Source organism: Chlorocebus sabaeus, chromosome 2 (genome assembly GCF_047675955.1).
Source record: "Chlorocebus sabaeus isolate Y175 chromosome 2, mChlSab1.0.hap1, whole genome shotgun sequence".
In the NCBI taxonomy this organism is placed as follows: Eukaryota; Metazoa; Chordata; class Mammalia; order Primates; family Cercopithecidae; genus Chlorocebus; species Chlorocebus sabaeus.
Window position 1 is genome coordinate 57,075,029 of NC_132905.1, and position 14,156 is coordinate 57,089,184.

Consider the following 14,156-nt stretch of genomic DNA (forward strand, 5'->3'; position numbering starts at 1 on the left):
GTCCCACATCCTCAGGATAGGGTTGGGAATGCACATTACTAAGAAGCTCCCACGAACTTTTTCTGCCCAGCAGAAAGGAATTTGATTGACAGGATCCTCCATGAGTTTGTCATGGCCGGGTTTGAGTCTTTCCTGATGGAACCTATTCTACTTTCCTCTGATTTAGAAGAAAAAGGAAATGGGTTGTACTCAATTTTGCCATTAAAAGTTTCCTCAAAGTTTAATGTACACTGCAGGAATTCTTCTGTGCTTGTCTTTGACAGCTTGGCCCCCTGAAGTTTCCCAGTGGACCTGTTGTCCTGCAGTTTCCCTTGGGCTCCTCCTTATGTAGTGTAGCTGATTTGAGAAGCAGCTGATGACTGTTTCAATTTCAACTGCAGTTCCTTATAAAACTAGCTAATCTGGGAGGTCATTTGTCTCTGATCCATATGTAGTGGTTTGATTATTCTTGGCTTATACTAAACTTGGAAGGGAACTGAAGCATTAGGTAAAAACAACCTACACCTTCACAGCGTGAAAAAGAACAAATCACAGCTACGCACCCCGCAGTGGACAGACATCACAAAAACAAAGATGGGCAAAAGCAGCCTCCCTTTATCTGAGGCTCGAGGACAGGCAACAATGATCTAGGGTACAGGGTTGGGAAGAGGCACTATCTCTGGGGAATTACTGCCTGGTGAGGGGCTGGCACAAGGGAGACTTCCAGGGAGAGCAGGAAATGTTCCCTGCCTTGGTCTGGAACCTATGAGGATGTATACACATATACAGAGTCATTGAGTTAATGCTTAAGCTGTGTACGTTTTGCCTCATGTATGTTATACGTCAACACATTTTCTTTTTCTTTTTTTTTCTGACACAGAGTCTTGCTCTGTCACCTAGGCTGGAATGCAGTGGTGTGATCTCGGCTCACTGCAACCTCCACCTTCCAGGTTCAAGCGATTCTCCTGCCTCAGCCTCCTGAGTAGCTGGGATTACAGGCATGCGCCACCATGCCTGGCTACTTTTTGTATTTTTAGTAGAGACAGAGTTTCACCATGTTGGCCAGGTTGGTCTCGAAATTCTGACCTCAGGTGATCCACCCGCTTCAGCCTCCTAAAGTGTTGGGATTACAGGCGTGAGCCACCGTGCCTGGCCAACAAATATTTTTTAAAGGCAACTGTGAATCTGACAATGGTCCACTAGGAAAAAAAAAAAAAATCTACAGTCATATTCATGTGGTGAGTTAAAAACCAAACAAACGCACACAGTTGGGCAAAAAAGAAAATTCAAAATGAAAAACTCTTCTAAAATAAGCAGTCTATTTGAACTCCAGTCATAAACTGAACATCGAAAATAATGTGAGCTCACCTTGCAGACACAATACTCTCAAGAGAGCAATTTTTTTTTTCTTTTGTCCTTCAAAATATAGCCAGTTCAGAAAGTGTCTAAAAAAGCAGCTTTCCTGGCTTTTTGATAAAGACGGTGGACAAGAATGGGGGTGAGAAGATACAAGTTGTTAGGTCTTCCTTAGTAAGGATCGTGTTTTGTCCAAGTCTATGTGACTGTACAGGTGCAGGCGGATTTGTCTGGAGGTGATCAGTGCTATCAGTGTAGTGGCTTCCTGGGCTATGTTTGTGTGAGGCAATGACAGGAAGCCTGGCCCTTCAAGCCTCTAGGCAAGAGGGGGATGCTGTATACAAGGCCTGTTCTAGGCATACTCCATGGGGAATTTCTCTCTTTCATCCCCTCATCTGCTAACATTAGGTCTCACTGTGCTTAAAGGTTTTCCATGAACACCCAGGGGTCTTTCCCCTCTGAGCATGGGCCAGGTCTCCTTGTGTTATGGAACAGCAATGGTGAGAAAGTTGATGTCTCTTTACCAAGAAAGTGGCTTTTCTGATTTTCTCTTCCTCTCTCCTCCTCTCTTGTAAATCAATGGCTTGCCTGCCACACCTGGGAATGTTTGGTGTTATGGAGACATAACCTTGCTTTGTCCTGGAAACTGCTCCACAAGGTCTGGGCGCTGGGGGCAGGAGGAGGCTGGAGAGCTGAAAATAGCACAGTAGGGCACCGAGCTGCACCTAGTTTGGGCACAGATGAGGTCCCATTCACTGGCTGGTGGGTGATCTGGCCTGGGCTGAGAGTTAGCGAATATAGTCACGGGAAGCTTTCTATTCTTTGTCCTAAAGGCAGAACTGTGAGAAAGACTAACCACCTTTATTCACCACCTCAGTCAAGGTCTCTGCATGGACCTGAAAACAGAATGTTTATGGGAGGTCAAATCAGGGGGAGTAGACAGTGACCCTGGCACCCAGCCCAAGGTGGGGAGGTGCTCTGTAAATATACCTGTCTTATTTCTGAAAAGGTGAAGACTCCCACACATCTGGGAGTGATGCCTCTCTTTCCAGGCAAGAAATACTCTCAGACTGAAGTATCAGAGCACATTCTTCATTCCCACTCTTGCTCCTTTCACAGTTCAGTTTCTGGGGGGAGCTTTCAAACACTGGAAGAGACAGGTAGGAAAAAAAATGACTGTTTTCTTTGGAGAGGAGCCCCTGAGGCCTGTCTCACTTGGCCATCACCTGGTGGGCTGAGGAACCTACCAGGTCTCAGCTGCTGCCAGCCTAGGGACCAGGATCCCCACCTTTCTTCCCTAGGTGGTGCCTGGTCGCCCAAGGAATTGCCCTTTGTGCTTTACTTTAATGGTGCCCTTCACTCCAAAATCTGTCAGAATGAATAGAAACCCAATCATCATTTCTGTGTGCCCCAGGAGTGCTCTCCCTCCACCCTCCCCCCACCACACACACACACACACACACACACACACACACACACACACACTCTCCTGGTGCTGAGATAATTTCCAAGAAATTGCCAATTCCTGGTTATTCTCCTTCCTCCTGGCTCCCTTCCTAACTCCCCCTCCATCACCAGATTACACAATTCCTTGAGCCTATGGTATTTTGCCCTGGAGCTGGTGTTCATTTCCTAACTCAATTAATTCCAGATTCCTTCTCTCACCTTTTATTTTCCCTCGTTTTCACTAGAAAACACAATTTGAGTGTCTTTCCTGGTTAGCTGAATTCTTCTCACCTACTAAACTTTCTTTTCTGTGTCTCCAAAAGCTTGATGGAGATAACACAACTAGAGAATTCTCCCCAAACGCTCCAGCATGGATGAACTCATATTTTTACATCCTCCTTAGTATCTGCAGCCAAAGCAAAGGGAAAACCACTCAGGCATTGTGGGGGAGGTACCCTGAGTGTCTGGAAGATGCCAGGCTGAGAACAGCAGTAATAAATGATATACCCAGAAAGGAAAAGTCTCTGGTCTTCCTGGGTGAAATGGCCTTTCTGTGGAAAGGAGGCCACCTATGACCACTTCCTTTGCCCTTTGCTGTGACCTTGGTGTCTCCAGATGCTGTCAGGAATTGTCTGGGAGGAGATCGGGGTGGCGGGGGGTGGTAGAAGGTCAGTCACAGGTGGGGACACCTTTGAACTCTGCGGGCCCTCCCAGACCTAGACTGGGGAGCCCTGTACAGAGGTTCCCTGCTTCCTTCCCACCTCCTTAGGGTATGAAGCCAGATTCCCTGATCTAAATGCATTCCATGGAGATAGTCACTCAGACAGACACCTGGTTTCAGGTGATCCCTTTCTCAACAAGGACTTTTGTTTCCAGCCCCACCACAACGGCATCTCCTCCTCAGCCCAGCCAGCAGCCCCAGGGTAGCATCTGGGAAGAATCCAGGGAAGCCCAATGAGGGAGAGTGGGCTGTGTCTGGGATGGCCAGGGGTCCCCTTCAAATGGGCACCTTCTGCAGGGTCGTGAGCCCAGCCATCTCTAAGGCAGCCCACACCTTCAGCAAGGAGGGGCAGGAGACCTGGAATGGGGAAAATGGGAGGACTAAGGCTCTAACGTCGGAGATAGGGCAGGCTGCTGTTACCTGCACAAGGCCAGGAGCCTCTTCAGGTCGCCTCTCCAGGGACCGTGCCCGCTGTCCCCACTTCCGATCAGCCACAGTGTTGGGCTTCGTCCAGCACGAATAGAAAGCGAAGTGTGAGCCCAGGCCAGAGGGGGGAGCCCGGACACCCTTATGGAACCAACAGCCACTGGGAAGGCCTGTTCCAGATCCCGAGTCGGGCGCACAGGGGGATCCCCGCAAGGGGGCAGAGGGAAACCCGGGAGGCCCGCGAGAAGAGGCGATGCCAGCGGCTGGGCTCGGGCAGCCAACTGCACTCGCGGCGCCCCGACTCCAGGTAGCAAGTAGAGAGGAGGCTGAAGAGCCCCTCGGTTTTTCCGAAAGTTTCCAGCGAATCCTTCTTGGTGAAGATCCGCCTCTGGGAGGCAGCGTGTGCGCTTCCCGAGAGGGGGCCCCTGCGCCGTCCCCCTTCCCCTGGCACGGAAGGGTTGAAGAACTGCACATAGGGATCCCTCCCCAGCCCAGTCTCCTCCCCGCGCGCCCCCTCCCCGCCGTGCCGGCCAGCGCCGGGCTGTGTCCCAGGCACTGCCCCCCGCCAACCGCGGCCCGACCAGCTTAGCCGCTGCAGGCTGCCGGGAGCCGCGCTAGCTCATGCTCCCAGCTCTCTGGGTGCTCCCTGTTCGCTCCGGCCCAGACCCGGCCCCCAGCACGCGGACCATGGAATAGGCGGACGGCCCCGCGAGGCGCTCCTGCAGCCGGCGAGGCCAGAGCCAGCCTGGGGTGGCTTCGCCAACCGGCGGAGTTGGCCAGCGGCGGGCCCTCCTCCCGTCGGTCCTCCCCCGCTCCTCCTCCTCTGCCCCCGCCGCCCCCGCCTCCCGGCCGCCCCCGCCGCCCCCGCCGCGCCGCCGCCCCAGGCCGAGCGCGGGCGCGGAGCGTGGGAGCCATGGCGCGCGAGGAGGAGCGGGACCCCGAGAGCCGGGAGGCGGCGGCGCGGGCGAGCGGCGAGGAGGAGGAGGAGGGAGGGGAGGAGGGACTGGGCGATAGCTACGACGAGGGCGACGACGAGGAGACGGGCAGCGGAGAGGAGGAGGAAGAGGAGGCGGAGGCGGAGGCCGGGTGGGAGCGCAGCGAGGACGCGCGGCTGCTGCGCGCAGGGCTGCCTCCTGCCGCCGTCCCCGCCGCGGCCGCCCGCGATAGGAGCGGCCGCCGCCCGCCGAGGCCGCCGCCCGGCCGCCAGAGGATGCGGCCGCCCGGCGACGAGGACCGCGCGCGTCGCCGCCGCCGCCGCCGCCGCCGGAGGGACCTTCTGCTGAGCCAGCTCTGCTTCTTGGCCTCGGTGGCGCTGCTGCTCTGGTCGCTGTCGAGCCTGCGAGAGCAGAAGGGTGAGTGCACACTGCCTGCCCCGAGTGGGCGCTGCGGCTCCGGCGGCTCGGGGCTCCCGGGGCCGGGCGCGGGGCTGCTGCGGGCGGCTCGGCCGGAGCCCCGGGGTAAGCGGGCTGGGTTGGCGGGGGGAGTGGGGTGCCGGGCACGAGGACTCCCGCTGCCCCACGCAGGGGCATGGGAGGTGGGGACCCTGAGCGCCAGCAGCCGGCAGGCTTGGCCGCCTGGCCGCCCTGGGAACATTTACCTATGCCCGCCTGTGCGCTGCTTACTCGCGAGCTGGAGGGACTGCTGGTCGCGGTGGTGGGGAGTCTTGCCCTCCATCAGCCCCCAAGGCCAGGGATAAAGTTGTGCTGGTAAACCCGGCTCCTGTGCAGGTGACCACCTGTACACTCCTCGGCTTGCTGAAGGATTCAAGGTGACTGCTTAACACACAGTTGTCTGTATGTTCTCCATACAGAGAGCTGGCGGGACAGCCCGAGTAGAGAGCTTTTCACCCCCCTTTCAGAACAGGTGCCGGGAACTTCGGGGAGGGAAAAAGTGTTGGCCCTCCAGCTACAGGCTAGTAGAGGACTTGTTTTCCTAAAATGACCACTCACTGGGAAGACAGGGACTTATTCCCCAGCAGTCCCTTTTGCAGAGATGCGGCTGTGGAAGAAATGGTTTGCAGTGGACCACGCATCAGACTGTCCGTTCCTCTCCCGGTGCTCCGCACAGGGTCTGCCCTTTAACCCACAACTTTTGTCTTGTCTTTGTCCTTGGCCTTTCTTGAGCTGAAATAGATCTTGTGTGCTCAGAACAGTTGTCTGCTGAAACAGTTTCTACCCTGTGATTCAGCTGTCTAAAAAACGAAGGAAAGACATGAGAGACTAACTGTTGTAAAATGGTTTTATATCCCGGCTGTGGAAGTGGCACGATTCGTGGGGAAACAACCATGTAAAGGATTGTGAGGAAAGAAACAAAACAAAACAAAACAAAACAAAACAGTCACAAGTATGTGCTGTGGTGTTAAGGTCGACATAGCTCTAATGCAAGGTGTTATGAGGTGCAGAATAAAGACATTTTGATAGTCACTATAAAATATTTTCAAAGGTGCCGTGAATTTAAAAAGGGGTCTCCCCCCGCTTGGCTGGTCTCCTGCTTGGTGGGGAAGCTGAACAGCGTCAGTCTTCGTTCAGGTCTTAGCAGACCGCTTGACGAACTTCATCATATATGGTAATAGCAGAGAGTCCGTCTTGGTCTTCAGTGAAGCTGTTGAAGACTCCACGGCTCTCTCCATTGCTCTCCTGGATCTCAGATCCCGTAGCCTTGGGTTCTGACATCAGGAAGGGGGCCGTGCTGGTGTGAGGGAAGCAGAATCTCTCCCAGGGCAGATTCACATCTGCCAGACATCAGTCTAGTGAGAGTCTCACTAAGGGGGTTTTCGCTAATCCCCTTTTTATTTTCCTTTTTTTTTTTTTTTCCCTAGTGAAAAACCAGTTTATAGTTCATGCCACCTTTGGAAAGGGCTATTCCAAGTGGATTACACACTGGCCATTTTTTCTGATATTTTGGGGCTCTATGAGACATGGAGTTCCCACCACTTTCAAGAACGTAAAAGACATTTTTTTCTGGGTGAAGGGTGGACCTTAAGTCCGTCAATGATAGGGGGCTGCCTGGGCCCTGAAAAGCTGGGATTTGGGGGCGGGGGGAGATGGGGCCAGACACTCTGCAAGCTTGAAACCTGGGGACCGGAATGTCATTTTGAAATGGTTTCCCTGGCAGTGACATTTCTGTTCAGGTGCCACTGACTCAGATTTAGTTCTATAGTACAGCCCTTTCCCCATCTCTCCCTCTGTCCCTTTCTCCTTTCTACCTTTCATATTCTTTTTTCCTCTCACTTCCTCTTCCTCCCTTCTCATCTCTGTTGGTCTTAGGACCCCTCCACACCCCAATAACTGAAGATCTAACGGGCAAAAGCCAACAGTGTTAAGGAGGATGCCAACCAGCCTCCCTGTGTTGCCCCCCAATGACATGTGAGTTGAAATGGTCTCCAATCACTTTTCTTCCATTAGGTATTGATGATTTCAGTATGTGATGCACAGTAATATTTTGCAGCAACACACAGGTTTTTCGAGATACTTTTTAACATATTAGTTAATGGTGAATCTGCAAATGATAATTTTGCATGGGGAATTGTCATTTGGCACACCTAAGCATTTGAATGGTGACTTTTACCCTGGAAACTTGGGGCACACACTACCTGGCGGTCCTTTTGGTACAGATACTGAGGTTTGGAATGGAGCATTGTTTTGAAGACCCTGTGGCTTAGAGAGGCTGAGTGATTAGCTTAAAGTCACACAGCATTCGAAGAGTAGAGGAAAAACCAGCCTGAGGTAACCTGGTTCTTTGTTCCCAACTCTGTCCTCTTGTATTCAGACCACCATTTGGGTGTAGCTTTGTATTATTTATATGATCCCATAGGGGGTACCTTCATAATGATCAAAGGTAATATTTTCATTTAGTCACTTTGAAAGCCATGCAATGATTGTCAAATGTAACTTCTCAGAAGCTTGTTTTCTAACACATATTGACCTTTCCCTCCCTTCCTCCTTCTGTTGGCCCTTCCTCCCTCTCTCCTTCCTTCATTCTTTCTTCCTTCCTGCTCCCTTCCTTACTTTCTACTTTCCTTCTTTAAAGGACAGGTCTTTTACCAAAGCAAAATAGAGATGTGTGATACTTATATAATGTTTCATAACATTTCTAATCATACGGAATTCGAGATCCCTTTCTAGACATCTGACAAAACTCAGATTTGGCTGTGTACTGAAAAGTTTTGGTAATATACTGAAAACATTTTCCATGTATTTAGTATTTGGTTAAATGCAGTAAGAATCTACATTGATTCTTTTCTGCTGAGGTGTAACATGAGGTCTGCTTAATTTAGGTCAGGAAGAATTAGTGCTGGAATCAAGAAAAATGTTAATTCTAACAACAAAAGCAATAATAATAACTGGAATTTGGTGGGCTCTTATGTGCCAGGCAGTGCGCTATGCCCACCTTATAGGTATTATTTTATTTAATCTGCAGACACTCTTTTCAGAGGCATGAGCCTTCAGTGGTGGAAAGCAATGAGCTGTAGTTGCCCTATTTAGTTGTTGTGGATGAAGATCTCATTTTTATCTCTTTTTTCAAAGCCAATTAAAATAAGGTGTTAGATTTGCTGAGGAGGATTTTCTTTCCTTTCTGCAATGAGAATAGATTACTTTTGGATATTTTGAGTGGTTTAAAAGTGTTCTATTTTTCTTTGACATAAACTACCCAGCCATTTTTTTCCCAGAAGTAGTGTGGATAAAGCCCAGGGATTCTAACTGAGGAGTAATTCTAGACTTTTTCTCTAGAAGGTTCTCAGGGAGGTCATTAGTAATTAAGAAAAAATATACACCAGCCTAGGCAACAGAGTGAGACCCCGTCTCTAAAAAAAATTTTTTTTCGTTAGCTGGGTGTGGTGGTGCATTCCTGTAATCCCAGCTACTCGGCATCTGAGGTGGCAGGATTGTTTGAGCCCAGAAGATTGAGGCTGCAGTGAGCCATCATGGTGCCACTGTACTCCAGCCTGGGCAACAGAGTGTGACCCTGTCTCAAAAACAGAAAAAAAGAAAAAATACACACACATGCATATACACTACATATACATACACATATGTACATATGTGCATGTATGTATGTATGTATATACTTTGAGATACTTTCTATACTCGTTGCTGTATACCACATCACCCCAAAACTTAGTGGTGTAAAACAGCCATTTAATTTTTTTGCTTATGGACACTTTGGGTCAGGAATTGGTTAGGGGTAATGGGGATGGCTTGTCTCTGCTCCATTGCATCTGGGACCTCAGCTGGGAAGATTGTGAAGCTGGGTGGCTTGACAGCTGCATCTGGAGTCATCCAAAGCGACACCTCTCCCACACCTGGGGTCGACGTGGCTGTTCGCTGGACCTTCAGAGCTGGGCTGCCAACCACAACACCCACACATGGCCTCTCCATGTGATCTCTTTACATGGCTCGCTTTGAACTCCCCAAGAGCATGACATCTGGGTCGCGAGGGCAGGTATCCCAAAAGGACAAGGTGAAAGTGTATGGCATGTTTATATCCTAGCCTCAGAAGTCACAGTCACAGAATATCATTTTCACGTTAGTCAAAGCAGTGTGAGATGTCAGCCCACGTTGAAGGAGAAGGGCATAGATACCAGCAGTCATTCAGTGGAGGAGTATAGGGTCACATTATAAGAGCCTCTGCTGTGGGAGATACTGTCGTGGCTGCCTTTTTAAAAACCCGAGGATCCGAAGGGATTGTAACTTAGTAGTGAATGTAGACATTTCCCAAGGTGGCTAAGGTGAATATCACATATGTGCATACATACAAACATATATAGACAGACATACACACAGACATATGTATGTATGCGTATATTATCTTTGAAATATCTTCCACTCATGAAAATATTGCTGCTTATTTTAGCTGGTGTGGGATCTAGAAGTGGTATTTGAAAAAGAGGTTGCAGTGGGTATTTGAACTGCAAATTTAAATTGCAGAGCTGAGAGCCCGTCTTTGCCCTTCGTGGCTGCCCTTTCCTCCTATGGCGATGACCACAGCTGTTTAATCCTTCTTATGGCCCAGTGTGAGGGTTGCTGGAATCTCCAGCTTTGTTTCCCCCTTCTATTTCCACACATCCCCACTCTGGCTTTTCCTCTGCTCCTCAAAAGGTCTATGATTCTTCTGATCTCAGATTCCTGGCGCATGCTGCTCCCACTGTCTGGACTGCTTTGTCCACCATGGCTAGTGAATTCCTCACTACCTGGCTCGAGATCTTCCTGACTGGGTCCCTCTGTTTCTTTCTCTGAATACACCATATGTTCCCTTCATAGTGTTTATCACCGTTAGTAATTATGTGTTTATTTGGTCATGATTTGCTTGATATCTCCTCTTCCCCAGATTCTAGGCCTCAGGAGGTCAGGGACCCTATGAACTTTCCTCACCTCTGTACCCCAGTCACTGGCCCCATAGTAGGAGCTCAGAAGATATATAAATATCTTAAATACAGAGGCAAGTGTGAAAGGTATTTGTTAAATAAAGATGCTCTTTTGATCGCTGAACCACAGTGCCTGTGATAAAAACTAGTCATCTTGTGTTAGGAGCCCATTGGCTGACATGGGTTTTATTGCCGTGAGCAAAAGTAACTGAAGGTTTTGCCATTGATAACGTGATTCTGCTCTCAGTCCAGCGGATTCAATATCGTTACCCATTTCTCATGGGATAGCACTGAGCTGAAGAAAGGGGGAGTGCAGTGCCTAGTGTCTGTTCAGTGGTGGGGTTTGAACCCAAGTCCACCTACATCAGGGCTGCGTGCTGCTGCATTTTCCAGCCTCTGCGGAGGAGGACATGAATAGAAGACGGGGAATCACCCTGCCTTTTTCAGTTAACTGAGGAGTAAGGAGTAACAGAAGGTTGGTTTCATAGAAGCAGTATTTTAGAAACACATTGCTTTTCAACCTTTTCTATTTTTTGCATAAACATATATAGATATGTCTCTTTCCTCTTGGCTTTTCTTAGCTTCTCATCAACCCAGATTTTTCTCAAAGATTTCCTTCACTTGCAAGCCTCAAATCCTTGTGGGAAGTTTTTTTTTTTTTTTTTCTTCTTCACTCTGGAGGGTTGGCGAAGCTAAAAGAATTGCAAAACTAGCTATTTGCTGAGAATTCCAAGGCCTGGTGGAAGTTGGCTGATAGGACAAAATTTTGGCAATTTTCTTTTTCTGTATGGAGGTTTCTTTTCGTTGATCAAAAGAACTTTTTGGAGGCATAATAGTACATGGACTTTCATAATGGGGAAACTGAGGTATGGGGTGGTTAGAAAATGTTCCCAAAGTTGCAAAGCAAATGGGTTGTGCTGCCAGGAAGGTAATTTGGATTTTTTTTTTCTGGCCCATTTTCGCCTGCTTTTTCTGTAGAGCTTGTTTGGCAATTATTTATATTTATTGTTTGCAATGGTTTCATAAATGGGATTATCCTGTAGGATTTAAGAATGTGAAGTATTAAGGACCCAAATGGAAGAAGGTTTTGTATGAACCAAGTGGTGATGGGCTCCAGGTGTCCTAAGATTCCCTCTGCTGTTCTCTTCCTGTTCCACTTCCAACCTGGAAAGGCAATGCTCCTTGCTGTTGCTAGTCCTAGACGGGCCACACTATCCCTTATTGGTTTCCCAGACCTACACTTACACTTGTAGACTGTTCCTTCATGAAACTCTCTCAGCGGGATCCCTTGAGGGAGTTCCTGTCTGGACCCCAGTTGCGTAAGACACAGGGACCTTCACCCGTTTGTTCATTCAATAAATGGCAGGCTCTTTACTAGTTGCTAGGGTGGCCATGTTGTCTTTGAGGGACACCCTGATGTTCATCCTTGTGGTGTTCAAGCTTGACTGAGAAGAGAGGTGCTGAATAAGTAATTTTCATGAATTATGAGAGATCGAGATGAGAAATACAGCATGGCATGGAGGAGTCTGTGATGGTCAGGAAAAGTTGGAACCTGAAGAATAAAGGGAATAAGATTAAGGAAGAATGGGGGATACAAAGGCAAACATAGAAAAATGGGCAAAAGATGCAGATGGGCAATTTACAATAAAGCAATTGCAGATGATCAACAGACACAAACAACAAACTTAATCTCAGTTTTAACAAGAAAATCAAATTAAAAATAATAAAATACCATTTCTCAATATCAGATTGGTAGATTAAAGTCAATTAAAACGTGGGCTCACATCAAGGGTTTGTGCAGGTGCTGGAGATACAGCTGCTTTAGTTCACTTCAGAGGAGGATGTCAGATGGCACTCCAAACACTGTAGGGGACCACCATCAGGGGACCCAGTTATAGGAATAGACCCCACATGAAGCCTTGGCCATTTGGTGTGATTAACATGTAGAAAGGGAGGTGGGTGGGATTAGAATGGCTATACATAGATATTTGAGGCTTAGGTAGAAACTCATCTTAGCTGGACCCATCCATGGACCATGGAGCATGTTGGTCATGACTTTTTCACGTTTAGTTGCTTAGATGGGAACTCCAGGGAACAAGGAAAGACCTGCATCATTCCTGGAACTGTCTGAACCAATAAACATCACTTATTTAAATCATGAAATCTAGCAATCATTGGCTGTCAATAGCAATTTATTTTTAGGAGAAAGTGAACAAACAAAGTCAGCTCATCTGTGACCTAGTTTAGGGACTTTCACATTTGCAACTTTTACATTTGCAATATTTGCAACAAATATTTCTCTTCCTTTCTCACTTTGCATTTCTGCATTGTTTGATCTCAGCAAATGTCATTTTCACTTTAGTCAGCCAGTCTGCCATGGAATTGAACCCGCGGAGTACAGAGAAAGGAGCAGGTTTCTGGATTAGGACTTTGACAATAGAACAAAAGGGGTGGGAGAAGGGATTGGTGACCTCAGCAAGTCAATAATGCCATGTTTAAAACAGAATATGAAACATTTATTTTTGAAGATTTGTACTTTGAGAGCATCCAGGTGGAATATAGAGCTGACAGTTGAAAGTCAAGATGATAAGCATTTGCGGTTGCAGATAAAGATGTTGGAATAGTATGCATGAGGGTAAACATTGCATCTGTGGTTAGCTCCGTGCTTCTCAGTCTCGTCTGCACATCGTAATCACTTAGGGAACTTTAATAATTACTCATATCCGAGTCCCACCTCCCAGAAATTCTATTGTCATGCTCCCAGTTGTGGCCTGGGCATTGGGATTTTATACAAAAGCAATACAGTTGGTGCCAGTGTATCTCAGCAGCCAAAGCTAAGAACCAAAGGGTTATAGGTCAGTATTTACCTTATCACAAGCACATTTTACCATTCATCATTGAGCTACGAAATATACTGTACTTAAATTTCCTGTCCTGGATGTGACTGAGTATGCATTTTTCTGCTTCATTTTCTAAGCCTTCACCACAAATTTAAACTTAAACTTCTCTCCAGTTGCCTAGATTTCCTTTTCTTTTTAGAGACAGGATCTTGCTCTGTTTCCCAGGCTGGAGTATAGTAGCATGAACATAGCTCACTGCAGCCTCAAACTCCTAGGTTCAAGCAGTCCTCCTGCCTCAGCCACCTGAGTTGCTGGGATTACAGGTGTGAGCCCTCACACCTGGCTCTTCCATCTCCTCTCAATATGTGCAGGGACACTAAGTATTCCAGCACGTCTTCTTTGGAGGAAGTCTTTACCAGATTCCTCTGGCCTACTCTGATCTGGACAGGTCACTTGTAAAGTCTGTTGCCAGCTGTCATATTGCCATCACTCTTCAGCTTCATCCTGCGTATTTCTTTTAACTTTCCCTTGGGATGAAAGCCCTGCTCCCTGGAACCCAGGTATGCATCTTTCTTGGCTTATTCCTGAATTTTCAATGTACATTTTTTGAGGGTCATACCCTCCAGGTGCCTTCTACAATAGGGAGTGTGGAAAGTAAAGATTCAAGACTGTATGTGTTTTAAAATATATTCCTTCTACCTCTACACTTAGAAGATAGTTAGGCTGGGTCAAGAATTTAGGTTGAAACTCATTTGCCTTGGAATTTTGAAGGCCTTGCTTGAATGTCTTCTAGCTTCCATTGTTGCCTCTGAGAAATCTGATGCTGTTTTTGGTTAATCGTTTTGGAAGCCTGTATCCCCCACCCAAGAGCATGTCTATTCTTTGCTTTGCTCCTAATGGTCTGTTTTTTCCTCATCTTCAGTCATGTCACAATTATATGATTGGGGTGGATCTATTTTCATTCATTTTCTTGGATCTTTCACCAGGTTCTCTTTGGAAGCTTGTCTTCTTCAGGTCTGGGAAC

At 47.9% G+C, this 14,156-nt stretch overlaps 1 protein-coding gene across 2 annotated transcripts in view; it reads left to right on the plus strand.

Moving 5' to 3' along the window:
• The first annotated feature begins 4,818 nt into the window (after positions 1-4,818).
• The window catches only part of SLC24A3 (solute carrier family 24 member 3), a 496,602-nt gene continuing 487,264 nt past the window's right edge, over positions 4,819-14,156 (plus strand). Inside the window, exon 1 of one of the 2 annotated variants that reach the window (XM_007961268.3) lies at positions 4,819-5,280. In XM_007961268.3, coding sequence (XP_007959459.2) covers positions 4,842-5,280 — 439 coding nt within the window. In that variant the 5' untranslated portion in view covers positions 4,819-4,841. The remainder of the gene's footprint in view (positions 5,281-14,156) is intronic. The other variant, XM_073008630.1, reaches the window with a different exon arrangement.